The sequence below is a fragment of the Sceloporus undulatus genome, chromosome 1 (genome assembly GCF_019175285.1).
Source record: "Sceloporus undulatus isolate JIND9_A2432 ecotype Alabama chromosome 1, SceUnd_v1.1, whole genome shotgun sequence".
Lineage (NCBI taxonomy): Eukaryota > Metazoa > Chordata > Lepidosauria > Squamata > Phrynosomatidae > Sceloporus > Sceloporus undulatus.
Window position 1 is genome coordinate 64,148,604 of NC_056522.1, and position 26,763 is coordinate 64,175,366.

General features: G+C 39.9%; 1 protein-coding gene across 5 annotated transcripts in view; it reads right to left on the reverse strand.

Moving 5' to 3' along the window:
• Nucleotides 1–2,667: 2,667 nt before the first annotated feature.
• SDCCAG8 (SHH signaling and ciliogenesis regulator SDCCAG8) overlaps nucleotides 2,668–26,763 on the reverse strand; it is a 180,758-nt gene continuing 156,662 nt past the window's right edge. Inside the window, exons 17-20 of one of the 5 annotated variants that reach the window (XM_042446911.1) lie at nucleotides 17,283–17,409; nucleotides 12,753–12,839; nucleotides 10,684–10,817; nucleotides 2,668–3,408 (exon numbers count right to left, since the gene is read on the reverse strand). In XM_042446911.1, the coding sequence (XP_042302845.1) occupies nucleotides 12,813–12,839; nucleotides 17,283–17,409 (154 nt within the window). In that variant the 3' untranslated portion in view covers nucleotides 2,668–3,408; nucleotides 10,684–10,817; nucleotides 12,753–12,812. Of the gene's footprint in view, nucleotides 3,409–7,061; nucleotides 7,365–9,915; nucleotides 10,818–12,752; nucleotides 12,840–17,282; nucleotides 17,410–26,763 lie in introns of those variants that run through there. The other 4 variants (XM_042446908.1, XM_042446912.1, XM_042446910.1 and 1 more) reach the window with 4 other exon arrangements.

The following is a 26,763-nucleotide window of genomic DNA, read 5'->3' on the forward strand; positions in this document are numbered from 1 at the left end:
CAAGATTTTCCCAAGGACATAGCATGTTGACCAAATGTATGTCTGCATTCCTAACATTGCAGTGGATCCAAAGGGATCATTCCATTTGCAGAATTGCTTCTGTCATTAGAATATAAGGGCTTTGCATTGTGCATCCCCATAACCTGTGCTGTAGGTCTGGAAAACCCTCTGGAGAAGGTTTTTCAGGGGAACAGGAAGGCTATATTGAGGAAAAGAGGGAAATCTCATCATACTAGTGGGTGCCTGTTGGTGATCTGTGGGATTTGAGCTATTGGATGCAACTTTGTGTGAGTGGTGATACTTGCTCTACGAATAGAAAAAGTTGGCTTGTTCATTTATGTCAGCTGCATTTATTTCTGTATTGTCATCCATAGAACTTTAGTTGCTTTGCTGACAAAGTAATACTACACTTGAGTTTATGTCCATACAAGAAATGGACCCTTCAGAATTTGGGATTAGGTATTACCAAATCATGACTCCCATATTGTAAAAAGGTAGACATAAAGCTGTTGCTATGAGATATTCTCGATATTCAGCTTCCTCTGAGTTTGTCTAGACCATGACAGGGGATTTTAATAACATTGTACATTTCAGACTTGTTGACTCCAGCTTGTACTGTCTTCCAGGACATAATGTGTGCCCTCTTGTACTGCAGCCGTCTTGAGGAAAAAAGGTCATTCCTGTTTATATTTCGGCAGTTTTGCACACAGCTTTTGCTTTCAACCCTAATGATTCTTCCAACACAATTCTGCTTACTACAAAGCATTGATTGCAGTATTGTTTTATATATTTCCCAACTTTCTTTGTTTGCTTCTTGAAGCTGGCAGTTCTTGCACAGGCCATGTGTTTCTTCTTGAGTACACACGTAAGGTTTTCCTTACTAACTGCAGGGTCTCTATATTACACCTCAATGTACACACTTTGCTGCTACTGTTTGTACTGTCTACAGTAGAATTTCCTTATCTTGCTCCTGGTAGTGCATTACAGGCAAGCATGAAATGTAAAGTATTTATTTAAATAAAAACTCTAAATTGGTAATTGAATTACCTCCCTGTAGCTTTAGAGTTTGTGAAATTTCTTGACCTTACTAGTTCTTTCATTAGACCCATGACAGATCTAGTCATATGGTTAAGGCCATTAAGCAGACATGACTACAAATCCAAGAAAACATATTACTGTTGGTCATATTTAAAACTGTATTTCCTAAGTATATGACCCGCAAGGATGTGAAATAACTACAGCCGTTTTTGTACACTGTACATCCTTTGTATTTTTTACACATATATGATAGGGATGCACATTATTTTCCTTCGTACAGACAGCTTAAATAAAGCACTATGTCAATCTGCTACTTACGTGTTTATTGTTGCTTTTGTTTCAAGGTGCAAATGTGTATATATTTTTTAGATTATTTATTATTTTGTTCGGATAAAAGCAACTATCCCATGAAAATGGTAAAAAAAGCAATATCTTTGTAATTTCAAATTACAGCAGATATAAATGTTGTGCAAGTTTAGAAAACAATTAATTGTAATACGCAGTCCACATAAAAGCGATTCTGAATTTTATTTTGACAATGTGTGTGCATTCTCTCATCATACATGTGATAATTGACAGATGATGACATCTGCATTGTCAAGCTGATTTCAAATCTAAATATACTTTTTTGGAAAATTGCTGTTTGCTGCTGTCCTGTATGATGATTTCTTCTTTCAGGTAGGGTTGATGAGTCCATAACTAGAAATGTTTATGAAGTGCTATGTGTAAAATATTCACTATCCAGAGGAGTCGCAGTCTTAAAAAAACAATGAAGAAATGGAATAAGAAGGAAAGCCACACAACAACAAGATCCAGATATTACTCTGAGCTTTGCAGACAGTCTTGCTAACTAGGAAGGTAAAACTGGGAGGACCAAGTAGAAGATGGTTTAAAGAAGCAGACACGTTTTTGAAAGTGGTAAAAGGAAATTGCCAGTGTAGCGTGTTTATTTTAGGAAGGCATTCATGAGGTGCAAGGGTGCAACAAGTTAGAGATGAAAGATTCTAGGTGAGCAAGAAAGCTTTTGGATGGGAACATAAGAGAAGAATAAGAGTGTAATAAAGGGATAATGTGAATAACATTAAAAAAATACAGAACAAGAATATGTGACGTACAAGCTGAACTTACTGATAAGAACATTGTTGTCTGCTTCTGCAGGACTAGATAATTAAACATTTTGGTTCAGATGCAGGACCATCTTGGAAAATGCAAAAGCTATTTTACAATATCAAATATGGGAATATATGTGGTGTCATTCCCATGGTTTTTGGAATTGAAGAATCAGTTTGTGGACACTAGAAAACCATTATAACCCCCCCCCCAAAAAAAAACACCAGTGTTTTTACAAAATTATTTTAATACAATGAAGCAGGTAAACAATTTGAGACAATAGAGTCTCTGTTTTAGAGAGGGGAACCCCCCTCCCCAAGAGCCTCCCCAATATGAAATCTGACTATAAACTTAAGCATCAAAAGTAAAATTAAAACATTATTTGGGCCTTCCCTTTTGCTCTCCAGTAGTTGCATGATCTGAGCATTGTACATTTTTGTCAGATCTTTCTTCTTCTTCTTCTTCTTCTTCTTCTTCTTATTATTATTATTATTATTATTATTATTATTTATATCCTGCCTCTCTACAAAATGCAATCGGGGCAGTTTACAAGGTTAAAATATACAATCCGAAGTCTCAACCCACCTACCCCTTAAAATAGAATTAAACAATGTGGAATTTAAAACAAAGCACACTTTCATGATGTTACATACTTAGTAAAAGCTACCTCAGTGCACAGCTGAGTGATACTACATCTTTATAGCTGCTTTGATTGTCTGGGAGATATAAAGCACAACCAAATATTTTCCATTATACTTCCATCATGCTGACAAAATTAGAATGGAAATAAAAGTGCCACATTGTTGAACCACATGCTGTCCGATCCTTCTGACAACACTGATCACCACAACCTCAAATTAAAAAAATTGAAAGATAAGGAGAAATAGCAACAGAAGTAACTTAATCTTACATGGATATCAGTCTGTAATTTCACAATGGGTTGTTGACATCAGTTATTCTTAAACTATCCCGCATTCACCTCCAGGTTTCACTGAAGCCTTTATAAATGTTTTACTGCCCAAAATGTCAGTAGCAGATTAATATTTTAAAAATTCTTTGTGCACTGTTTGATGGCCAGCACAAATCTCTGTTATTTTGACTTTGACACAGAATGTATAATGTCCAGTGTTTTCTTTTCTCTCTCTCTTTTTCTCTTTTGGTCATTGTCCCAGAATGGATTCCAAAAGCAGTTGAAGGCATCTTGGTGTCTTTGGCATGTTTGCTTCCAGTCTCAGGAGGCTGTGACATCAGTTAGCACACCTAAAAAGGAAACAGAAAAATTAATGTCTCACCACAGAATATATAAATATTTTAACATTCCTAAAGGGATTTTTCAACAACAAAGTAATGCTACTACTGGTTAAGTCTCCATTATCCAGAATTATAAAATATTTCAAAAAACAAGCTTTCTTATGAGTGGCTGAGATAGTGACACCTTTGCTTTCTGACGGTTCCATGTAAACAAACTTTGTTTCATGCACAACATTATTAAAAATGGTGTATAAAATTACCTTCAGGCTATGTGTATAAGTAAATTTATATTATGAATATATTGGTTTACACTTGAGTCCCATCTGGAAGATCTCATTGTGTACTCGTATGCAAATACAATTATTCCAAAATCAGTCAATCAATCAATTCTGGAATTCAAAACAGTTCTGGTCTCAAGCATTTCAGATAAGGGAAACTCAACCTGTATATACATTTTACTTTTTAATCATTATATTCTCCCCCCCCCCCAAAGAAATTCTACAGTGGGCTCCCAGGAGTTGTCATAACTAGGCCCTGACCAAACATAGAGCTACCTAGCTTCATTTCTTAAACCAGTTGTGTCATGGAATTAATAATATATCTAAATCCCAGTTTGAAACTAAAAGTACCCAGAGCATCATAATCATGAGATCATGTAATGAAACAGAGCAATATAGCAACCATTTTCTTCAGAGATACAATGAAGATGATACGACCAAACAAAAAGCATAATAGGCTAAAATATGATACATGTTCAAATTGACACTAAGGTGTTACAAATTAAGGCCTAAATATTATTTTTTAGTGCCAGTTAGAATAAACCCACTGAATCAATGGAAAATTGGTAAGCAAACATTTATGTATGTTCCATTGATTCAGTCTGTTCCTCTAGCTGTGATGAACAATTGCATTTAGGCCCAAAAGTCCATCAAACTAGTAATATCTTTAGCATCTGGCAAAAGAAAAACAGAGGGAGTGTGAAACATTTCAATCGGGAAAGCACTCCAGGCTGATAGCAATGTTACAAAAAAGGCCTTGTCTTCCCATGCTCACTTGCTCAATATGAAAAGATATGGTTCCAACACATCTTTACTTCCCGGAAAAGTCTAAATGTAAGCAAGGGGCTGTGAAGATAAGCTGGCCCTAAGTGTTTTGAGGTTTTTATTATTTCAGCACAAAATCAAAGGCTGCCAGTGTATTGTCCACCATAATGAAACGCATAATTTCCAAGATGCCTCCACATCTGAAATAAGTGGTAAAATTCTGTTCTGAAACAGTAAACCAGCTGGCATACCAAATAGGAAGAGAAAATATTATTGAAGATAATTGGTAATGAAAGAATCAGAAAAGTGGTCAAATGGGTTTCTAGTGACTAGTTTTGTCTATTCTTGGTCATAGCTAAGACAAACTAGAGAAAAAAGAAGGCAAGTAAGGAAGAGTATGTAATAGCCAAAGGAAGAAGTAACTAAAACATGGATAGAGATCTTGTGGCTGATACACACATTCATGTGCATCACTTGATTTTACTACTTTATTGGTCTCAGCTGTATGTGGGACTTCAAGATTAATCTGATGGCACTTCCATACCACTTGACCCATGTTTTTCAGCCAGTAACTGCAGCATGAGTAAATTAAACTTCAGTGTGGATAACCAGGAAAGAAAGAACTTTAACAATGTGGGTAAAGAAACACTGAACATTTAACAGCAGAATGCTTGAAAGGGCCACAGGAAAGGCAGTAATCAAAGGCTGTGGACTTGGCAAACAGAGGGAAAAGTGACAGCTTGGAGGTTTTTGCAGAAGCATCTACATCTGCCATTTGTGTTGAGATAATGTCAAGATATCAGAAAATTAATTGATGAGAACTAGGAATATATTACTGTTGGTTAGGCAGTTACGCATGTTCTTAACTACCTGTTGAAATCCATGGGACTAAACACCTCACACTTTTTCTGGATTGTGCCTTAGCGCCATATGATTAATATTCTTCTCAGCTAAGTCTGTACTGATAAAGATTAGGAAGGCATTTTGATGACTGGATTCAAGAATAGTGGATAGCTATTCCCCTTAAAAATCATAAATTAAATTCAGTCTTTTCAGTTATTACTCCAGATAAATGTTTGCGTAGCTGTTTGCTTTATCCATTTTTTTTAAAAAATAAAATGACAGTGTTGCACCGCTTCTGTTTATTTCTGTCAAGCATGTACACCTTTATTTATTTGGGTTGTTTTTTAAACCCACCCTACTGCTGAAAACTCAGGGTGGATAACATTAACAAACATTTTAAACCTGTATTTAATAAATATTTATTACATATTTATAAGGGTGGAATGAAATTATTTGCCTTGGTAATCAGTATTCAAAGCGACTGTTATTAGTACTTACTATTTACCAAACCATCCTGGGAGCATTGAAGACTAAGGGTTTTCATACAGAACACACAGTAGTCCTAATCCTTATTAGTAATATAAGAACATGTACTGTTGGAGACATTGATCAAGCAGTTATCAATTTGTCCATTTTTTTCCAAAACTGTTAGGTACATGGTGGGATGTGGAAACAGCAGCCACTTTCCTCCAAAGTAGGTCTCTTAGCCAGGAGCCAATCTTTTAGTTGCTTCTCAGATTTGGTACATACAAAATACTTTCCCATCCCTTAATCATACTTTAAAAATTGGGTTTGTACCTCACGCTTCCTCTCCCTTAAGCTTACACATGTTCCTCCCTCTCCCCTTTGGGTAATCTCTCAGGTTGACATATCGACATCAAACACCCTAGCTAGCTTTTGATTGCAAAAAGGCAGCTATGTTGGTCCACTGAAGCAAATGGAGTAGTAGTAGTAGTAGTAGTAACCGTTGTCTTGGGAGCTGATACACACTAATAAATATATTATGTATGACCTAAGGTTCCATGGTGTTTTAGGTCCATAAAAGTGTATGCCTTATTACACCTCATGACAAAACTCTTGGTTGCTTTTGAATAGAGTTTGAAATCAGGGATGACAGCTGGTTTCAAAACCTATTTCTTTATCGGTGAGAGATTAAATCAGTACAGGTTTAATGAGAACTAGACAGAATCCTGAAAAGAGAAAGGAATGGGGGAATTCAAGCAAGCAGGAGCATGCAAGCAACAAAAGTAAGGAGAATGAGAAGATGTAGGGCCAATAGCACATTGGTCTGAGGGCTGCTTCTGAAATTTTAACTATGAGTAATGTTAATTTGGGGGAAGGAACATCAACAATTTAACATATGCATATGATACCAGATCACCTGCAGAAAATAGAGGACTTGGAATGGCTACTGATGAAAATTAAGGTACAAAAGCAGGGTTACAGCTGAATATTAAGAAGACAAAAATAATGACCCAGATTATTCAAGTAACTTTAATATGGATAACAAAGAGTTTGAAATAGTTAAAGAGTTCCTGCAACTTTTCATAGTCATTAATCAAAACAGAGACTGCAGTCATGAAATCAGAAGAAGACTTGGAAGGGCAGCTATGAAGGAACCAGATAAGATTCACAAGCATAAAGACATATCATTAAATACCAATGTCAAAACAATGCAGGCCATAGTTTTTCTGGTTTCTGTGTAGGGTTGTGAAAGCTGGATGGTGAAGAAAGCTGACAGCAAGAAAATAAACTCATTTGAAATGTGGTGTTGGAGGACAGTTCTACAGATACCATGAAAAAGGATAAAGAAAAGGGTCTTAGAACAAATTAAACTAGAACTCTCATTGGAAGAAAAGGTGACTAAACTGAGGCTGATGTATTATGAACATATCATGAGATGATAGAAAATGCTTGGTAAAGTTGAAGGCAATGGGAGAAGAAGGAGACTGCATTGCAGGTGGATTGATTTAATCAAAGAAGCCAACAGTCTTCAATTTTAAGACCTGAGCAGGGCTGTTGTTCAACAGGACTCTTGGAAGTCTCTCATTCATAGGGTTGCTATAAGCGGAAGTCAACCTGGTGACAAACAATAACAAATAAATTGAAAATGTTATGTCTACAACAGTTATCTATGAAGCATCATTTGTATAGTCACCTCTAAGCACAAAGAGGTTACTGAGTCAAACTGCGACTAAAGGCACATGTTTAAGAAGCCTGTTTCCAACTCCTACTTGCCATGAGAGAGCTTTTATAGTTGATACTGGCCAAGAACCACAGTCAATGCCGCCTTGATTTTTCATGGTAAACACAAGTATCATAATTCAGCTATCTTTGTTTAAGGATGAGAAGGGGAAGAAGGTAAAGCCAGCGAAAACAAGGAAAGTAGTGGTGCATTTCCACCTTCCATTTGCTTGCTGTCCCCACTCCCACAGCTGGCTGTGATCTAGCAAGAAAAGTAAGATATACAGTGGGCCCTCCCCTTACACGGGGATCCATTCTGTATCCCTCCGCGTAAGGGGAAATCAGCGTATGCTGGAGCCCCACTGGAAGTAATGGGGCTCACGCCCGTGGTGCCCAGTGGTATGGTGATGGATGCGTGCCCCATTACTTCACCCGGGGGCGCACAAGGGGCTTTTAGGCGCGGCTTTGTGTGAGCTGAAAGCCGCATATGGCGCACCTGTGTAAAATGCATGCACACTGTAGTAATGAGGGGACAGCAGTCTTGGCAGTTTTCTCTGTGTGCGCATGTGTACACACACGTGTGTGGGGTAGGTAAAAAGTAAAGGTATTCCCTGTTGACAAGGTTGTCGTGTCTGATCATAGATGGTGGTGCTCATCCCTGTTACTAAGCTTAAGAGCCAGCGTTGTCAGAGACTACTCTGTGATCATGTGGCCAGCAAGATTGCACAAAATGCTGTATACCTTCCCACAAGAGTGGTACCTGTTTATCTACTTGCATTTGCATGCTTTCGAATTGCTAGATTGGCAGATGCTGAGACTAGTGATGGGAGTTCACTCCATCATGTGTCACCCTGACTGCGAACTGCCAACCTGCCGATCTTGAAATCAACAGAGTCAGCATCTTAACCATTTGAGACACTGCATCCCTAGGACAGCTATTATAAAGTATGGACAGAGGAGCTCCAATAATATGTGCTTCTAGTGGTTGATACAGAAATATCTCGTGATGCTTCTTGCTTACTGAGGTACCATTAGACGTGAGGTAACAGATGCAGCATCTCTAAATTTTCTGGTGTGCCTCACACTCAAAGTAGAGGGGGACAGGGATTTAATTTGGAGAACAAAAGACAGTCATGCCTAAGGGTACTAAATTCCCCTTCCTTACTTACTTTCCTCCTTACATCCTATCATCCACACACCAGTACCAACGTTTGGCTGAGAGAAAAGCAATGTGGTGTGACCCACAAAGTGATTTGGAAAATTGATTCTGTGCTGGGATTAGCTGACTGAACTATTTCCCAAGGTACTGGAAATCTCATAATATAATCTGCTCCTTCCAACACAACGCAGGCCTCTAAACCTTGCTGACTGGCTCCTTCACTTTTCCAAACTTTCCTGATCACATCAAGACAACAGCAAAGGGGAGGACTTGTTGGAGGTCTGCCTGTTTCTTTCGCTCTTTCCAGCTGCCTACAATGTTACCATAGCAATGGCCAGCTCAGATATAAGGCAAGTACAATGCTTTACAGCCTCTGAGTCCATATTGTGGATGCCAGACACCTTGAAAAGAAGGGTGAAGATGCTACATCTTGCTTGTGGAATACACGTCTCTACCAGCAGACTTACAGAGGGTTGCTCCCCCAATATGAACCAACAGCTGGAGGATTGCCTAGCACAGCTCCATCTTCCTGGCCACTGATGGGCTGTGGGGCTGCACTTAGAATTGTTCCAGTTTTTCTTTTGCTCAGTACAAAGAAGTAGCAGTCTCCACTCCCAGCATGATGCTCAAGAACAGCTGGAATGTGACTGGGCATACTTCTGCAGTCAAATAGTGGTTGGGGAGATGGACGTCTGCCCAGCATTCTTCTGTTGTTATGCAGACGCCTTGCAGAAAGAGGTACTGCAAGGTCTGAAAAAGTACACATGTGGGGTTCATATGCAGTTAAGATGCATATGTCACCAACAAGATGCCACCTAAATGTCCAGGGCACCCAAATAAGGAGAATGGAGAACCATGGACTAAATGCAACTGCAAGTCCCAACTAGGGCAGATCCACTGAATCAATAGCTAATGGCAAGTCAACACTTATGCAAATCCTATTGATTCAATGCATTTGCTCTAGTTAGAGCTTGCAATTGGACTTTGGCCTGTATTTCCTAAGCTCTCTGGTACATGGGATGTTGACGTGGTAATGTTCTACCAAGCAGACAAGCAGAGCAGTGCACTGGCTTTGCTTAAAAGAACTGGAGAAAAATTCCAGAAAAGGAGCATGTTTTGTGATGACATTGACTTGTAACAGAGCTGCTTACAAGGGGATGCTAAAAAGTTCTTAACCTGACCAAGAAGGAAATTACCTACAGCCATGAAGTATTCACCAGGAGATTTGGTACACTTGGCACCAAACCCCCCCCCCCCCCCAAAAAAAAAGTTTGATATGTCATCCCTGAATCATTTGAAAATTTTCTTCCTTTCAAACTTTTTCTAAAGTCTAGAAGCAGGAAATCATCAGATGGAGCAAGATCTGGTAAACAGAGTGGATGGTCTCAAACCCCAGAGTCTTCAAATATCCATAATCTTGCCTGCCCTGTGAGCAAGTGCATTGTCCTGAAAAAAGAGAACACCTTTCTTTGGATTTATCTGTTTAAACCTGTATTTAAACTGATTTTTCTACTATCATTACTAGCTTTGTCCCTTGATGGACTACCAAAAGTGGCTGAGGTATAAGGGTGATGAACATATTTTTTTAAGTATGTTTGACAGGAAAGGTATCGTGATGTTTTGGTTGAAAACAGACACTGTTTAGGAAAATTACAGCACCGATAAAGCCATTTCAAAGGTCACCATGACTATTTATTTTGTTTATATTCTTTAAATAAATTTTCTCATTTGTGGGTGCTTAATGATGTCCAACAAATAAACATACTGCAAACAACTATGTACCATGAATATTGACTTACTGTGTGAAAACTTCAGCATGTCCTCATAAGCTTAGCATTTTTAATTTACATTCTACCTGTCTTAGAATCATAACAGATCCAAGAATTGGCAATGTTGCTTTCTGGTTTTTATTGTGCACTATTTTTAATCTTGTTTTTGAGAATTCAGATTTTATATATTTTTTAAAAAACCCTCTGTCCATCATCAAATGTAGTCACAAAGACATTGCTCCATCATCATAGTTACTTCTGCCAATGCCACCCCTCAAACACATACCTCTTAAGCCAAGTAGTGCACCAAGTAAACCATTTCTAAGGTGCTGCAGATTGGAATGCTGGGAAGTGACAATTGCAGCACTCTCTTGGCCAAGGGGCTCATTTGGATGGGCAGCTCTTCAGGTCCTCCTGCAGCTGCGTGGTTTAAGAAATAGGTTTTGGGGATCACATTCAGTCATAGTGACTGTAAACATGAATCCTAAAAGTTATAAGGCCATAAGTTGAGTTCATGATCCCACAAATAATAAACATGGTGCCAGCAATTGTTAATTAATCTTTTTTAAATAAACCAACTCATAAATGCATCTTAAATAAAATAGCTGAAATGTAAAAAGGCTATATTTTCTGAATATGATTTTTTAAAATTAGGAAGGAAAGAATCCATATAAATATGTCACCAGACCTATAGAGAAATAAGAATTACATACCTTACTTGCAGATAGCTACCCCAATTTATCACATAACTATCTGAACATTTATAGCCTACTGTATGTATTCCTGTGCAAGTCGACCCCATGTATAAGTCGAGGTCAACTTTTGGGGCCAAAAATGAGGATTTTTATATGATCCGTGGATACGTTGAGGTCAGACTTGAGTGGGCAGCCCAACTGGGGAGAGGCTGCTGGCAATAGCACGCCCTCCTCACTTCTCTCTAACTGGGCTTTTCCCCACGGAAGAAGCCCAGCCAGGGAGAAGCTGCAGGGTGATCACGTGCTGTCCTCAGATCTCCTCAGCCAGGCTCCTTCCCTGGGGAAAGAGCCCGGCCAGGGAGAGGCTCCTGGGTGCGCGATCACCCACCTCAGAATCTCTTTAGCCAGGCTCCTTCTCTGGAGAAAGAGCCCAGCCAGGGAGAGGCTGCAGGGCAATCGCACGCCCTTCCCAGTGTCTCCTGAGCCAGGCTCCTCCTCTGGAGAAAGAGCCTGGCCAGGGAGAGGCTGCAGGGCGTGCAATTTTCTCCCTCACTGAGCTTTTCCCTTTGGAGGGAGCCAAGTCAGGGAGAGGCTGCGGGGCAATCAGTCACCCTTCCCAGCGCCTGCCCAGCTGGGCAGAGGCAGCTGGTTGGGGAGAGGCTTGGTCGAAGGACCTACTGTCCCATGGATAAGTACCCAGGATTTTGGATGCCATTTTGGGGCAAAAATTTCTCGACTTACAGTCAAGTATATACAGTACCTCTTCAGACTTCTCCAACCAAAATTAAAAAGAGCAATCAAGCAATAATCAATAAATACTATAGAGTCTGCTGCCATACTAGGCCAGAGTATTCACTTCAAAGCTATAGACTTTTCAAAATAGGAAAGTTTTGTATTTTCTTCCCAAAACATCAAGAACACAGCAATTTTGAACATTATTGAAGAAGCTGTTCCACAGCTTTGGAAAATTCTTTACCCCAGAAGTTACATTTACACCTTTTCTCACATGTTGAGAGAAATCGTAAGTTCTTGGCATTTATAAAGAAAAAGAAAACATGTTGGAAGTAACCAAAATAAAGCTGGGGGATAATAATATTGTAGCAGTTAAGACAAACAGCCACTATTTTAGTTCAAGGTAACTTCAAAAAGTATCAAAAAAGGAATGGGAAGAGGGTGATTTGAATTTCGTGTGTATGTTTCAAGGTCTCATTCAAGGGGGAGGCAGTGGATAGCGTCATTTATTTGAAGTACAGTTTGCCCTTTCTTTACGTGGGGGTTCCGTTCCGGACTCCCCTGCATATAACAAATACCACCTATGCTCAAGCCCCATTTAAATGAATGGGGCTTGTGCTCACGGTGGCGCACACGCTCCATGGGTGCGCGCCCCATTCATCCCTATGTGATGCATCTCCCCTTCCCTCCGCACAGCTTTCAGCGTATGCTGAAAGCTGTGTATGATGCGGGCGCACTGTATGAAAAATTTCCCAGAAATTACACCAGAAATGTCTTCTTTGAAGAAGAGAGCTTGAATGTCTGAAGACACTGCCTAACCACTTCACAAAAACTTAAATATGAGATCATTTATTTCCAATTTAGGAATACATGTTGCCACGATTGAATTATTTAAGAATTTTAGGTTGACAAGCTAAAACAAGCTAACCAACGTAACCTGTCAGCATTTTCACTGAATGAATGCAGTTTCAAAGTAAGCTCCAGTTCATCATAATGGCTGTGATTCATGGGGTAACTGAAAGATAAAAACAAAAGACAACATCTGTCACTTGCAATAGTTACATAATAATAATAAATAATAAATTTTATGTCTTTTTCACCTCTTGAGGCAGGGTACAGCACATTAAAATACAAAACACAATGAAAAACACATAACGACACAGTTAAAATACAATACTATAAATCCATAAAAATACATTAAAAAGAAGTCATAGACATTTAAAAATCATGATTTAAAATTGACTGGCAGGCCTGCCAGAAGAGATATGTCTTTAATCTTGTTTTAAATGCCATCAGTGTTTTCAACTGGTGTATCACTTCCGGAAGGTCATCCCACAGTTTAGGGGCAACAGACGGAAAAGTTATCTGGGAAACCGTAGCCAGCCTAGTACTGGCTGCTTGGAGCAAACATTTCCCAGACCTGAATATACAGGGGGATTGCAGAAGGTGATTCTATAGATGATCCTGTAGGTAACCTGAACCCAAACCATGTAGGGCTTTAAGCACATGTGCTTAGATTAACTTTTCTTCTTTCTGTGGTTACATTCTTCTCAAAATGATTTATCAGTTATTAATGACATGACGATACAATGATATTTCAAAGGCTTTGGCTTGTACTGGAGTGGCTGATCATTTTCTCAAAGAACCTAAAATTTATTTTCATGACCCTGTTTGGTTCCATGAACACAGAAAACCTGTTGGCACCTTAGGGGTCCTGACTTTTTTCTGGAAAAGGTGTTTCAGAATACATTTATTGTTACTGTCTTACCCCCAGATTATATAAGGGCTGGGCATTTGTATCAGAACAGGAATCTAGTCTTTATACAGAATTTCCCACTAATTTGACAGGTTAGGGACCAGGGCATTGTCAAAAAGCAGAAATTGTCAGTGCAGAACCTACAATATTCTAGTCCACAACCTGTTGAATACGTGGGTGGTGCCACTATTTGAATGTAGCCAGATTGGAAGCTGCAAGCAGCACACTCCAGCTTGCTCTGCTGAAGAGTGTGCAGAAGGGGAGAAAAAAAAAGTGGGGTGAGGGAGAAAGAGGGGTGCTGTTTTGGCACCGTACACAAGCACATTTGTTCCCCATGGCTCTGGAAGAGGTGGTGAGAGGAAAGAATTGATTATGGAAGGGGGTACCCACTCATCTCCTGCTCGTCTCCTTTACATACTGTTGTTGCTGCCACTGCCACCCATACTACCTTGCCTCTCTCACTGCTTGCTGACCCACTGACCTTTGGTAAGTTTCACAGTCACCCAATTGTGTGAGGCACAGAGACCACAAAGAACGACAGGTTGCTTACCTGTAACTACCACAGTTACAGGTAACTGGTTCTTCAAGTGGTCATCTGTGCCCTCACACAAACCTGCCCTACCTGTCCAAACCTGCCCTCTTCATGTCCCTGGCCACTACCTGGCAGACTTTGAAACTAAGGGGAAAATAGATTGGTGGAATGGGAAGGGGCTTCCCACCAAGCTACTCAGCTCTAGAACTGTCTGAAAGTACCCTTCACAGGTGGAACCCAATTGCGTGAGGGTACAGATGACCGCTCAAAGAACCACAGTTACAGGTAAACAACCTGTCCTTTGTCTGCTCAGACTATCTTGACCTTTACTGCTACTCTTCCTCTTCTCAAGCTTTTCTTGACCCTCTGAGAGAAGGACAAAAGTTTTGTTCCAAGGAGTTTTGTTACTGCCCTTTTTGGCTAGTTAGCTAGTCAGATCTTACATTTCCATTTTAACACATTTCTTTGGGCTTTTTTTTTTCTTAGAAAACAGACTCAGAGTGACTAGTTTCCAGGGAAACAGGTAAGAACCAGCCTCATATTCCAAAGGAGCTCTGTTGGCATACATTCATGGTATGAATCCACACTCTGGTACCAGTTATTATCATCCCAGCCAATTTCTGCATCATAATGGATTACATTGTGGTTACAAGCCTTGTCCTGGGGGTTCAGGACACAGAGAGTTTCCTTGTCACCCATTCAAGGTTCCCAGGTATTTGTGGTTCTTGACCAGAAATGTTCTATAAACTGGGTCAATCAACACATCAAAGACATCTGTAAATGCTACAACTCTCTATGCAGTCAACATCACATGTAATTTTGACGATACCCATACTTTGTGGGTAACTTTTCAGGCAAAACACCCAGGTGTCCTGACCCTGGTACAGTTTGAAGACTGAAAATGTTTGGAAGTGCAGCCACCCTCTGACATCATTAGGATCCTGGCTGGTATTTCTCTAGTAAGTTCTTTGGACAGGATCCTGGTTTTGCTCCCACTTTCATTTTCCCAACTTGGAGAAACAAAAGTCAGGGGCAAAGTCCATTCAGCTCACACTTCTGAACAGCCTCATCATGAGGAAAAATTGTGTCTCATTTTCAGGCAGCAGATATTTGGGGTGGGGGAAGGGAGATGGCCTATTGGAGGTGTCCCCACTCTCACACATCATTTGCACCAGCCACTCAGTGGAGCTTCCATGATCAATCTCATTGGATAGATCCTTTAACTGTCCTAGCTGGTTGCTGAAACATGGTTTGAGCAGAAGAAAAGGAACCAGACAGGCAGACTCTAGCAAGGCTGGGGACGGAGGATAAGGGTGCTGTATTGTCGTCATGTGGCATAAGGCCCTAACAAAGAGAGAAAGGGACTTTCTTCACCAATGGCATCATAGTTTGTACAAAAGTGAGTAACTTGAGAAGCGAATGGTGGCTTTTAGCAGCACAAAGGCTTTTGGGGCTTTGTGCTTTCAGGGGTTGAGCACTTTAAAAAAAAATGCAGGCTTATGCTATGTTATAACCTGTGATTTAGGACAGTGGGTATTTGCAGGCTTGCCAGCTGCAGATTTAAACTTCTGCGGATCGCAAGCCCCGTTGTTTTAAATGGATGTACGTGCATGCGGCTGGAAGAGCAGCCGACTGCATGTTGCACAGCCATAGGAAAGAATGGGACTTGAGGTCCTCTGTTTTTTGTTATCTCTGTGTGACAATGAGTGGCTTTAAGAAGGAGCAAGATGTCCCCAATTGTTTTCTTTCTCTAACTGAAAAGGCAGATTTTTAAAATTAATTAATTATTATTATTATTTCCTCCTTCTTCTCTTCCATCTCTTGTTCCTCTTCCACCTTTCTACCTGCATGGAATTCCACATGGGAAAAGGAACTTGTTTGAGCAGACAATTGGATAGCAAGACAAAAAGATAAAGAGTCTTCTTGGTTCTAGCCATCTGCATAATCTGAAAGCCAGCTGCTTTAGATTAAAAAAATAATCTGTCTAGGGAAAAGGTATCACAAAACTATACACTATATGTAGTTTGGTTACATAGTTTAAACATGTAATTGTTCCTAAAAATGGCTTCAGAGGTAGTTCTGCCCACATTTTGTGAACATCTCTTAGAATCAACTGGATGTTTATATATACTGGATATCAAAATGTCACTTTAAATCTTGTCTTTTCTTCATAGTCTATGTGATGTACAGATATGGGGCTATATCTATTCCTGCACAGAGCCCATCAGAATCTAGAGCTGAGTCTAGCATTTTGGCAGGAACTTCACCTCCTTTTCATGTACAACTGCAAAAGCAGCATCTAGATCAGTAACCTCTTCTTCTCAACCTTCTGAGGATAGTCACAGAATTAGCAGCTTGGTGCCTTATGGAGCACATATGCCACATAAAAATGGGCTCTGGAATACAGGTTGAGTCTCCTTTATCCAGAATTCCAAAATCCAAAATACTCCAAGATCCAAAATTGTCCACATGGGTTGCTGAGAAAGTGACATCTTTGCTTTCTGATCATTCAGTGTACATTAACTTTGTTTCATGCACAGAATTATTTAAAATAATGTGTATAAAATTACCTTCAGGCTGTGTGTATAAGGTATATACAAAACATAAATGAATTCCATGTCGAGACTTGGGATCTATCTCCAAGATATCTGATTATATATACGCAAATATTCAAAAATCTGAAAAAACCCAAAATCCAAAACAGCATCAGGAATCACCTTCAGTTTTGGTATTATTGTCTGCCACCCAGACTGAACTGAAGCCCATGTTGACAGAACTATGTTGAATTCCATCACTAAATCCAGATCTATAATGAACAATGAAGGGCTTGCATCTGGCACACATGAATCATCCCAAGCTCTATTATTTATATAAGATAAAGTGAACATGATTTTAGGTTAGCTACATGAGCTGGACCTTCAAAAAAAACTACTTATGGAGGCTTTGGGAACAGGATATGGGAGAGAACTGAAAAAAGTCAAAAAGTGTGAAGGAATTTATGGGAATCCAGATGAATAAATGCTTAAATGTGATAAGAAACATGAGTTTATAGGATTCCAACGAACCATCAGAATATGAAACTGTATTGTATCAGCTATCTCATTTAAATCATTGATAACCAAACATTCTTCTCCAGTTTCCACTAATTTAATCCTGGTTTTGAGTAGTACCTGAGTCTGCAGGAAGTCCACCTCTTCCTTAAGTGCCTGCCTCTCCTTGTATAGTTCATTCTGCTTGTTCAGCAGCTCCACCAACTGTTGGGCAGTGGTCTGGCAATGCTTGTCAAGCTGGTGTAACCTGGATAAAACACAAAACAGACTGTTCTGGTTTGTTCTGAGAATATAAAATAAAACTTCAGTGAGCATACAAGCAGATACTTTTCTTTGGGTGTCTCTTCTCTCTTTACATACAGTCTCACTTTCAAACCTTTTCTCTTTTAATTTAAATGCTTTATATGAAAAGACTCACAAAATTTGCAACATGTGTTATTAAGTACAAGGTGGTGGATTCTCCTTTGCTCAAGGTTTTTAAACTGAGGTTCAATCCATACTGCAGAAATAATCTACTATGAGACTGCTTTAACTGCCCTGGCTCAATGCTAGGGAATTCTGGGAACAGTAATTTTGTGAGATATTTAGCCTTCTATGTCAGAGAGCTCTGGTGCCACAATAAACTACAGTTCCAGGATTTCTAGCACTGACAGTTAAAGCAATCTCAAACTGGATTATTTCTGCAATGTGTTTGGACCTGAGACTACTTAATCCCTTCTCAAGACTGCTTTAGCTGTGGAATGCTGCTAGACTAGATGTTCCTTGCAGTATAATTCAATGTCACCATTCTATGAGTCTATGGTCCACCACTGTTTATCAAATTCCACCCAGCAGTCTACTCTTGCACCACCCTAAAAAGTGTTCACTATTCTCTCTCTGCAAAATCCAGGAGAGTTTCTCTGGCTAGTGATATGCGGGGAAAACGGGGTTGTAGGGAGGGAAGGAGGGAGGGATAAATTAGCAATGGCGGGATACAGACCACCCAAAAAGGGCGGTCCCCCGCCGCCCTGGTCTGCTCTGCAAGGGAGCCGCAGCAGCCAAACCATGCGGCTCCGTCGCGGAACAAAAAGAACCTGCAAAAAGCGGGTTCTTCTTGTAGCACGCTTGTGATGCCACAATGCGCCAATGGCGCACTTGCGGCGTCACAAGCACGCCGGGATGTGCGGACGCTAGGCGTCCATCACATCAAAATGGCGGCGCCCATGTAGACAGAGTGCCGCCATTTTTGCTCCCAGTATGTACTAGGGTTAGCCTAGTATGTACTAGGGTTAGGGAGTGTGTGAATGGTGCACGCTCCCTAACCCTACTGCCGCCGCCACCATACTACAAAATGGCGGTATGTATCGCGCCTATATTGCTCTAGAATTTCTGCCAATAGTGAGTCTGTAGATGAGAGTCCTATAATGGCAGAAATCTACAAAAAGTGTTGTCACATGCAAAGGACAATGCCTTACAACTGTCCCCCAGCAGGAGCTGCCAAATATATTTTCAGATTACACAATTTGGGGCGAATATATAAAAGTACAAGGGTCGGTTATGATTGTTTTTAAAAAAATAGTTGACAGAATTTCTTTGTAAATTAACCACACTGTATTGAGCATACAGCACACATTGTCATAAAACATGAATACACACATTTACTCCTCCTCATTCATCCATATGCAAGAAAAAAATAACAACTGCAAGCTTTAAACATAATAGCAATGCAGCCTGATGGCCTTCTTAATTCCCCACTTCCCCAGATCTGCAGCAAATGAACCTGCGGGAGCAGCAGCTGCATGGCAAATGCAACAACTTGCCCTTCTCTCCCACCCAAGCACTTGTAAAACTCCTAGCCTTGAAGAGGCAGTTGACACAGCTGGGAAAACCAGATGCCTCTCCATCTTTATTTGCACAGCTGGGCAGGATGATAACTGGGATGTAAACAAAAAGAGGCTAGGCTGTTGTTCACTTCTACTATGCCTTATTGTAAAAAGTGTTATACCATTCTTAGTTATACAAAGTTCACTTCTTCTTCTCCCAGAGTTGAATTCATTTTCTTCTACAACTAACTCCCCTTTGTAAAATTAATAATATATGGCAGAACTCAACATTAATTCCCCCAAACCCCACTTGCTGAGGGCACCAAGTCCAGAAGATACCAAGCTATTACATTATGTGTCATTCCAGTACCATAAGATTATGCATGCAATGGATTTCTACTGTACTCTGCAGAGCTGAACGTGCCATGGTAGTGAGATTGAATTACAACAACTGGCAGCAGCTAAATCACCAAATCCAATAGTCACACTGCACTTACTGGCACACATTGTAATTAGGTTTTAATATAAGTAATCTGATAACTACTCCTGGCTGGCCGGAGTTGAACTGTCAGGACTGAGAGCTTTGTTATTTAGCCGCTCTTCCCGTATACGATGGCAGCCTCCCTACTGACCCTTGTCAAAGAACCCCATCTGCTGGTTACCAGGGTAACTGAAGGAAACCAACTGAGCTGAACAGACATATTCAGAATAAAGTATGCCGCCAAAGGAATTTTTCAAAAAGACAAAAGATCAAGGGTAGCCCGGGGGGGGGGGGGACAACTACACATTGCAGTGGGTTGGGGGGCATTGTGGATATGGGGTAAATGCTCAAGACAGATAATAGTTGAATTTTTTTTCCAGGGAACTAAAGATATTTGAAACTGAGAAAGAGGAATCATTGTTTGAGCATCATTTTCACCACTGCCTCTGCTATGCAGCTCTGTCAGGTTTTCGGACTACTTGAAACCCTATTTGAAGATGTTTTTAAAAGCACAATACAATACCTGTGGAAATACTTTCTCTTTAAAAGCAACTTTCTCCAAAACCAGTACTATCCCTTTGAAAGACAACCTTTCTCATAACCTTTTCTAGGCTCAGAGCTTAGGGTAGCTGGCAACCCCTTGCTAAAGGGACCTTTTGTAGGGTTTGCCTACCCTTCAATGTTGGACAGATGAAGAGATGTGTAGCCAAGCAACTTCAGAATGTGAGTCAAGCTGTCAATAGTTATTCATGAGAAAGCACACACAAAGCTTAGAGAGGCTGCAGGAGTTTGCCTTTGCCTGAGCCTACTGAGAAGGGCAAAATTCTGCCCTCTCCTGTCATACTTGGTTAACTGAGTACAAACTGCTTTTCGACTTTGGACTCAGTTTGCACCAATTCAAGTAAACTGAGGACAAGGAGGAAAAGTGAGATGAGGAGAGAGGAACTGGGATATTTTCAGCTGCTAGGGTTAGGGTCACCTGGTGCAATAACTCATGGTGTCATCCCCCCTCCCCATTACGCCCCTCCCATACCACACCATATAGAATTCTTGGTAATATTTTCTGTATTAATGTTACTCATTAATCGTAATTCCTGTATATTCCTGGCAACAGTTGTGACATAAACAGCTAGCAAAATTAAAATTATACTTATAAATTACAGTATCATATGCACAACCTAAATGCATTTACATATACTTATACTGTACATATATTTACATGTGGTTGAAGTGAAATCTGGTAAAATGTGATATTTCTAAAGGATTAAAAAAAAAACTTTAACATTTAAAATCTGGAGCCAATCCTTTCTCCTCCCACTGAGCCTCACCCCACTCATTCCATCTATTATTATTATTACCATTTGTATCCCACTCTTCTCCCAGAACTGTGTCCCAGAGTGGCTCACATTATTAAAAGAACTTTTCAGCATTTTAATGGGATGTAGGTGAACACCACAGCTCGTTTTTGCCTAAAGACAGATATTTGGGGAACAGTGGTGTCACCCTCTCATTAGGGTGCATGTCACCCTCTCATTAGGGTGCATCTGGTTCAGTCCACACACCTGACATCCCCCCTAAGGACACCACTGGACATTTTATAAGTATCTGAAAAAGTGGCACAAGAGGATTAACTGGGGCTGTCCCTGTCAGATTGGTATAGTTGGAAGGCGTGGTTCAGATTGGTTTATAATTAGAGGTGATCCTTAAAGGCCACAATAAAGCATCTTAAAGAAAGGTGGTGGAAGACTTGGCAGGTGGAAGGTGAGAATAGTTATTTGTAGTTATGGTGCATGATTGTCCTAATCTTTATTTCGGAATACCATAATCTGAATAAAGTTAATTTCATTATTGAGTGGCTGAGTCTGAAGAATAGTTAAGGATTAGAGTGCCAGTTTGGGCAGAATGTTTAAAATATTAAGTTTTCTTGACCAAACTGCACCATAACTATACATGTTAGTACAAAGATGATGTCTAGTATTACTAAACTACAAGAAAAGTGATCTTAAATTTCAGTAATTGGTTTTTCAATATAAAACTGTGGTTCTGAATCTTTATTTCTTATCCTCATTTTCTCCTTGCAATGTATATCAGTATTCTTTTTTTATTTCATTTAATCTATTTAATAAGTAGGAGAAGGAAGGAGAGTGCATTAATTTCCTAGCAGGGATAGGGGGAAAATGGAAGCAGAACATACATAAGAGAAGTCCTGTTACTGGTAACAAAGTCTTCCACCTAGTCTAAGCAGTCTGTTTCCAGACAGATGCATCCCAAAAACTCACAATCACAACTCAAAATCAGAAGGCCTCTGTTAATTGCTAAATTCAGAAACTGTCTCTGAAAACAGAAGAAACTATTTAACTATCATGGTTAATTGGCAAACAGTAATTAACAGCCCTGTCCTCTAAGGATTGGTTCCAAAAGTTCCCTTCTGAATGAGAATCTTTTTGGAGAAAAGGAAACTTTGGATATAGCCAAAACAATTTTCTCACGAAATCTGCCTTTATAGGAATGTGCTATGTTCCAGTGACACATACTATAATTTCCCAACAAAAGGGGGTTTGATCCAGATTTAGTTGTCCATGAAATGTCCTGTTTAAATAAATGGGACTTAAATTAGTTACACCTGATTTAAGTCCCACTGATTATAATATGTTAAGATGCTATCATGGTCCAGCCCATAGTTAAATTCACATATGCTGCTTTTAAAAATAGAGAACAAATTTAGTGATTTAATACCAAAGTAAGTGGCTGGGCGAATGCAAATACTACAAAACTGGTTAATATAAAATTAAACAGTTGCTTCCCTCAATGTAAGGTACTACACTTACGGTGGAAAAATGAAATGCACAGATATAGGATGGGGGGACACCTGGCTGAACAAGACTACATGTGAAAGGGATCTAGGAGTCCAAGTAGACCACAAGTTGAACATGAGTCAACAGTGCAATGCAGCAGCTAAAAAGGCCAATGTAATTTTAGGCTGCATCAATAGAAGTATAGTGTCTTGATCAAGGGAAGTAATAGTGCCACTCTATTCTGCTTTGGTCAGGCCTGACATGGAATACAGTACTGTGTCCAGTTCTGGGAACCACAATTCAAAAAGGATGCTGAGAAACTGGAGCGTGTCCAAAGGAGGGTGACTAAAATGGTGAAGGGCCTGGAAACCATGCCCTATGAGGAGAGACTCAGGGAGCTGGGTATGTTTAGCCTGGAGAAGATAAGGTTAAGGAGTGATATGATAGCCCTGTTTAAATACTTGAAGGGATGTCATATTGAGGAGGGAGCAAGCTTGTTTTCTGCTGCTCCAGAGATTAGAACGTGGAACAATGAATGCAAATTGCAGGAAAAGTTATTCCACCTCAACATTAGGAGGAACTTCGTGACAGTAAGGGCTGTTCGACAGTGGAACACACTCCCTCGGAGTGTGGTGGAGTCTCCTTCCTTGGAATCTTTAAACAGAGGCTGGATGGCCATCTGGCAGTAATGTTTTGATTGGGAGCTCCTGCATGGCAGGGGGTTGGACTGGATGTCCCTTGCGGTCTCTTCCAACTCTATGATTCTATGATTCATTTGCCATCAAATATCTGCATTAACCATGAGCTGGTTTAAGAAATATAGCAGTTAATATCTTGGCAGTGGCATCCCCACCCTTGATGTCACCCAGTGTATAGGTGAGATTGCTGCGGGGTCAGTGATGGTCCAAAGGGTGCGCTTGGCCCTTTCCTTTGCCGCCTTAGTGGTGGTCTCCTCATGTCCCAGAATTCCACAGCACCGTGGTATTAAAGTTAAAGTAATGTCATACTGGATTATTTCTCAAGTGTGAATGCAGCCCTAGTCAGCCTTTTCTAGATATTTAAGCTTCTGAAATATGTACTCATAAATATCTTTACTTAATACATGAAGAAGAAGAAAAACCTCTTTCAAAATATGCATTGATTTCTTTTCATTTCATTTATATAGTGTCTTTCTCCTGGAGTGGGACCGAAGGTGGCTCACATAAATAATCAATTAAATACCTAACAATATTTTTTAAAATAAAGAACACTTAAAAAACATCACATTAAAACAGCATAAAATTATTCAACAGGCATACAAACGATAAAAACATAAATAACGCACACATATCCATAAGAAGACTTCCTGCTTATATAGTAAAAGCTTGCTTAAACAAAAAAGAAGGGTGGGGAAAATAACTCTCTAAAATTACTTTCACAGTATTTATATAGAATTATATAATCTCTTCTACTTTTACCATCTACTTCCACCTCATTTTCCTCTATAGCTCTGATGCACCAGAGCTCTTACTATCTTTAACCATGAAACTAGTAAATAAACACTATACTGTACATCAGCCCTAAATTATGAAGATTGTCTGCTGCAAGCTGCCCAATCTTAACTCTCTTCTTCACAAACACTTTGCCTTGAAAAAGAGACTCCCAGCATGAGCTTCATAAGAAGTGACACACAGCAGACAGTGCATGTGGTGTTTGAGGGTGCAGCACAGAATGCAAAGAATTCGTTATTTGGTGTTTGATGGCATGTGTAAAGTGTGTGAAGGGCTCAAATTGTCACCCGGCAGTTCAAGAAATTTAGAAAACAATGTTGATCAATGTATCAGTTTCTGTAACTCTGATGGTCACTGTCTCGATTAAAAAAACAAATCAATCATTCTCCATTTTTAATGTTACAGAATTCCTTTAGATCCTGTCCTGCAGCTTTAAATGAAAGCTGAAAGGACTGCTGTGATGGGCAAAAATCTGCCCTCTGATGCAGACACACTATAGCAACCTTAGCTATTTTTTTTTTATTTTTTGCTATTAACTTTGAGAAAGCAGAAAGGGGAGATTGATGCAGGGGAAAAAGTTAGAAGGCTAAAAAGATATTAGTTTTTGGTCTTATAGGTGTGTTGCTTGTGATGAGAAGCAGATGTAAAAATATATGAGAAAGTGTTTTGTGTGTCTCTGTTTTACTGTATATTCCGGGAGGTAAATAAAGTGGGCATATCATATATATTCTTCACAACAAGAAACATGAATTCAGACATCACCCAAAAATGCAAGAATTATAAGAAGAACAAATATGCCTGCTTTTTGTTTATGGTCATGTAGTTTTTATCAAGACTATCTGTATAATTAGTCCAAATAACATACAAACACTTTTGTTATTTAATTACACAAAGATTTTATTCCATTTGTCCATCTCCAAAAAACTCCAGGTTGACTAACAAATGGAGAAAGCCCAGCGCACATAACAAATAGAAGATAAAATAATTAAAAATGGAATCATAATCCCTAGTGTTAAATCCAATGTTTGGCCTACCTAGAGTAAACCAATTTAAATGAATGGGACTTATTGCTTATAACTAACAAGTACCGTTTGATGTGCCCAAAGAGTCTACTCTAGGTATGGCTAACTTAGCTCTTAAAATTAAATAGCAATGCAGATCTGCAATATTCCTTTAAAAACGAAAGGAAAGGAAAGAAAGCTCAGATATATGTCAGCTTTCAATGACCAATTGACATTCCTAGGGTGGCTTACAAAAGAACAGAAAATACAATTCCAAAATAAATAAAACAGCAGCAACATAGTACAAAAACTCCAATAATCACAAAAGAATTTAAAATGTTAAAAGTCAAGAGTGGTGACAGGTTTGAGGGGGTTCTGAACAAAGTCTGCTTTACTATTCTGGACACTGGACCTACATACTACCATTTTCTTTCCCCATCACTCCTCCATTAATTTTTCCCCATCTCCAACCACTGCCATAATCATTTTGTACTGCCACAGCTTACCAGGTTCACTTCCCTTCATAACTTGCCAGGAAGTTGCAAGAATGGTTCTTTTTTCCTTAAAAATTAAAACAAAACATTTATAGGGAAGAAGGCAGCTAGGTACAGTGTCGCAAAGTTCTGGCCAAGACGTTTGGCATGATCACCATATTCTATGGTGGAGCAGTCAACCTTATGCCCTCTTGTAAATGAGAACACAACAACAAAGGGCTGTTGTAGTAACAAGTGTCAGTCCCAGCATGCCTGGTTCCTACCAACCAGGGATGTAGCCAGGATTTTGGGAAGGGGGGGGGGTCCAGACTAAGTGCCACCATTATAATGGGGCTTGGACGCAGCGGCACACACCATTCAGTGTATCTAACGGAAGGGGGTCCAGACCCCCTGCCCCCCCGGCTATGTCCCTGTACCAACCCTCCTGACAGGGGACAGGGCCAAAAGGGCATGCCCTCTCACCTCGCTCCCACTCACTGGTCTACTTGTGAGTTGAACAGCACGGCAGGGAGGGGGGTGCATTGAACACTCTTCTTCGCTGCCATGCACTACTCTACTCATGAGTAAAATGGCACATGGCAGGGAGGTATGTGCACTTTGCACTCTCCCTTGCTGTTGCATGGGACTCTACTCATGAGTAAAATGGAACGTGACAGGGAAGAGGTGTGGTAACCTTAGAGTCACTCCTCTTCTGGGGTGTCACTCGGTGCAGTCAACACTCCCCTACCTAGTGATGCCACTGCCACCAACCCCCAACAACTGCTCCTGTTCCTTGTCAATTGTTTTAGGGAAGGGTCCTGGACTTTTGGACCCTGGTTATAGGTCCTAAAGTCCAACCCTAATAATACTCATTGTTAAATACAGTAACATTTAAAAGCATGAGAAAGCTGAACAGCTATTTGCCTAGTTCCAAAATTATAGTTAAGTAGATGTTATGTGAAACCTCCCAGAGAGATCATTGCACAGGTAGAGCACAAAAGGGCTACCTTTCTGGTTGGAATATACCTTACTTTGATGTCAGATGCACATGGAGAAAAGTATGTTGTACATCTCCATGCATTACAGAGTTTTGATATAGGAGACAACAGGCCAACAGAAACCTGGAGAAGAGCTTAAAAGTTTTGCATTTACAATGTACCTACCAGCTCTTTAAATCATGTCCAGAAGTAAAAAGGAAACCAGTGATGTTTCAGATTCCACCTCTTTGCTCCCAGTTGTATTAATTTGATTTCTGGACTTCTTTAAACAACTTTGTAGAAGCATGCTAGGAATTCAACCTAGAAATCACTAGAGAATGGCTAACAGAGGCTAATCAGTTAGAAGGGGCTGCTGTTGGCATATCATCTTTGGTTAACAAAAGGACTGTATTCTACTCAGGCCGCTTGAACTTTTACTGGAAACTAAGGACCTATAAGCACTCCCTAATAAGGCTGTGGGGTAACAGTCAGAGTTGTGGAATCAGAGTCAGTAGATATGTACCAACTGAGACTCTGGCTTCAAATTAAAAATAAACAAAGTTATAATCTTACAACAACATA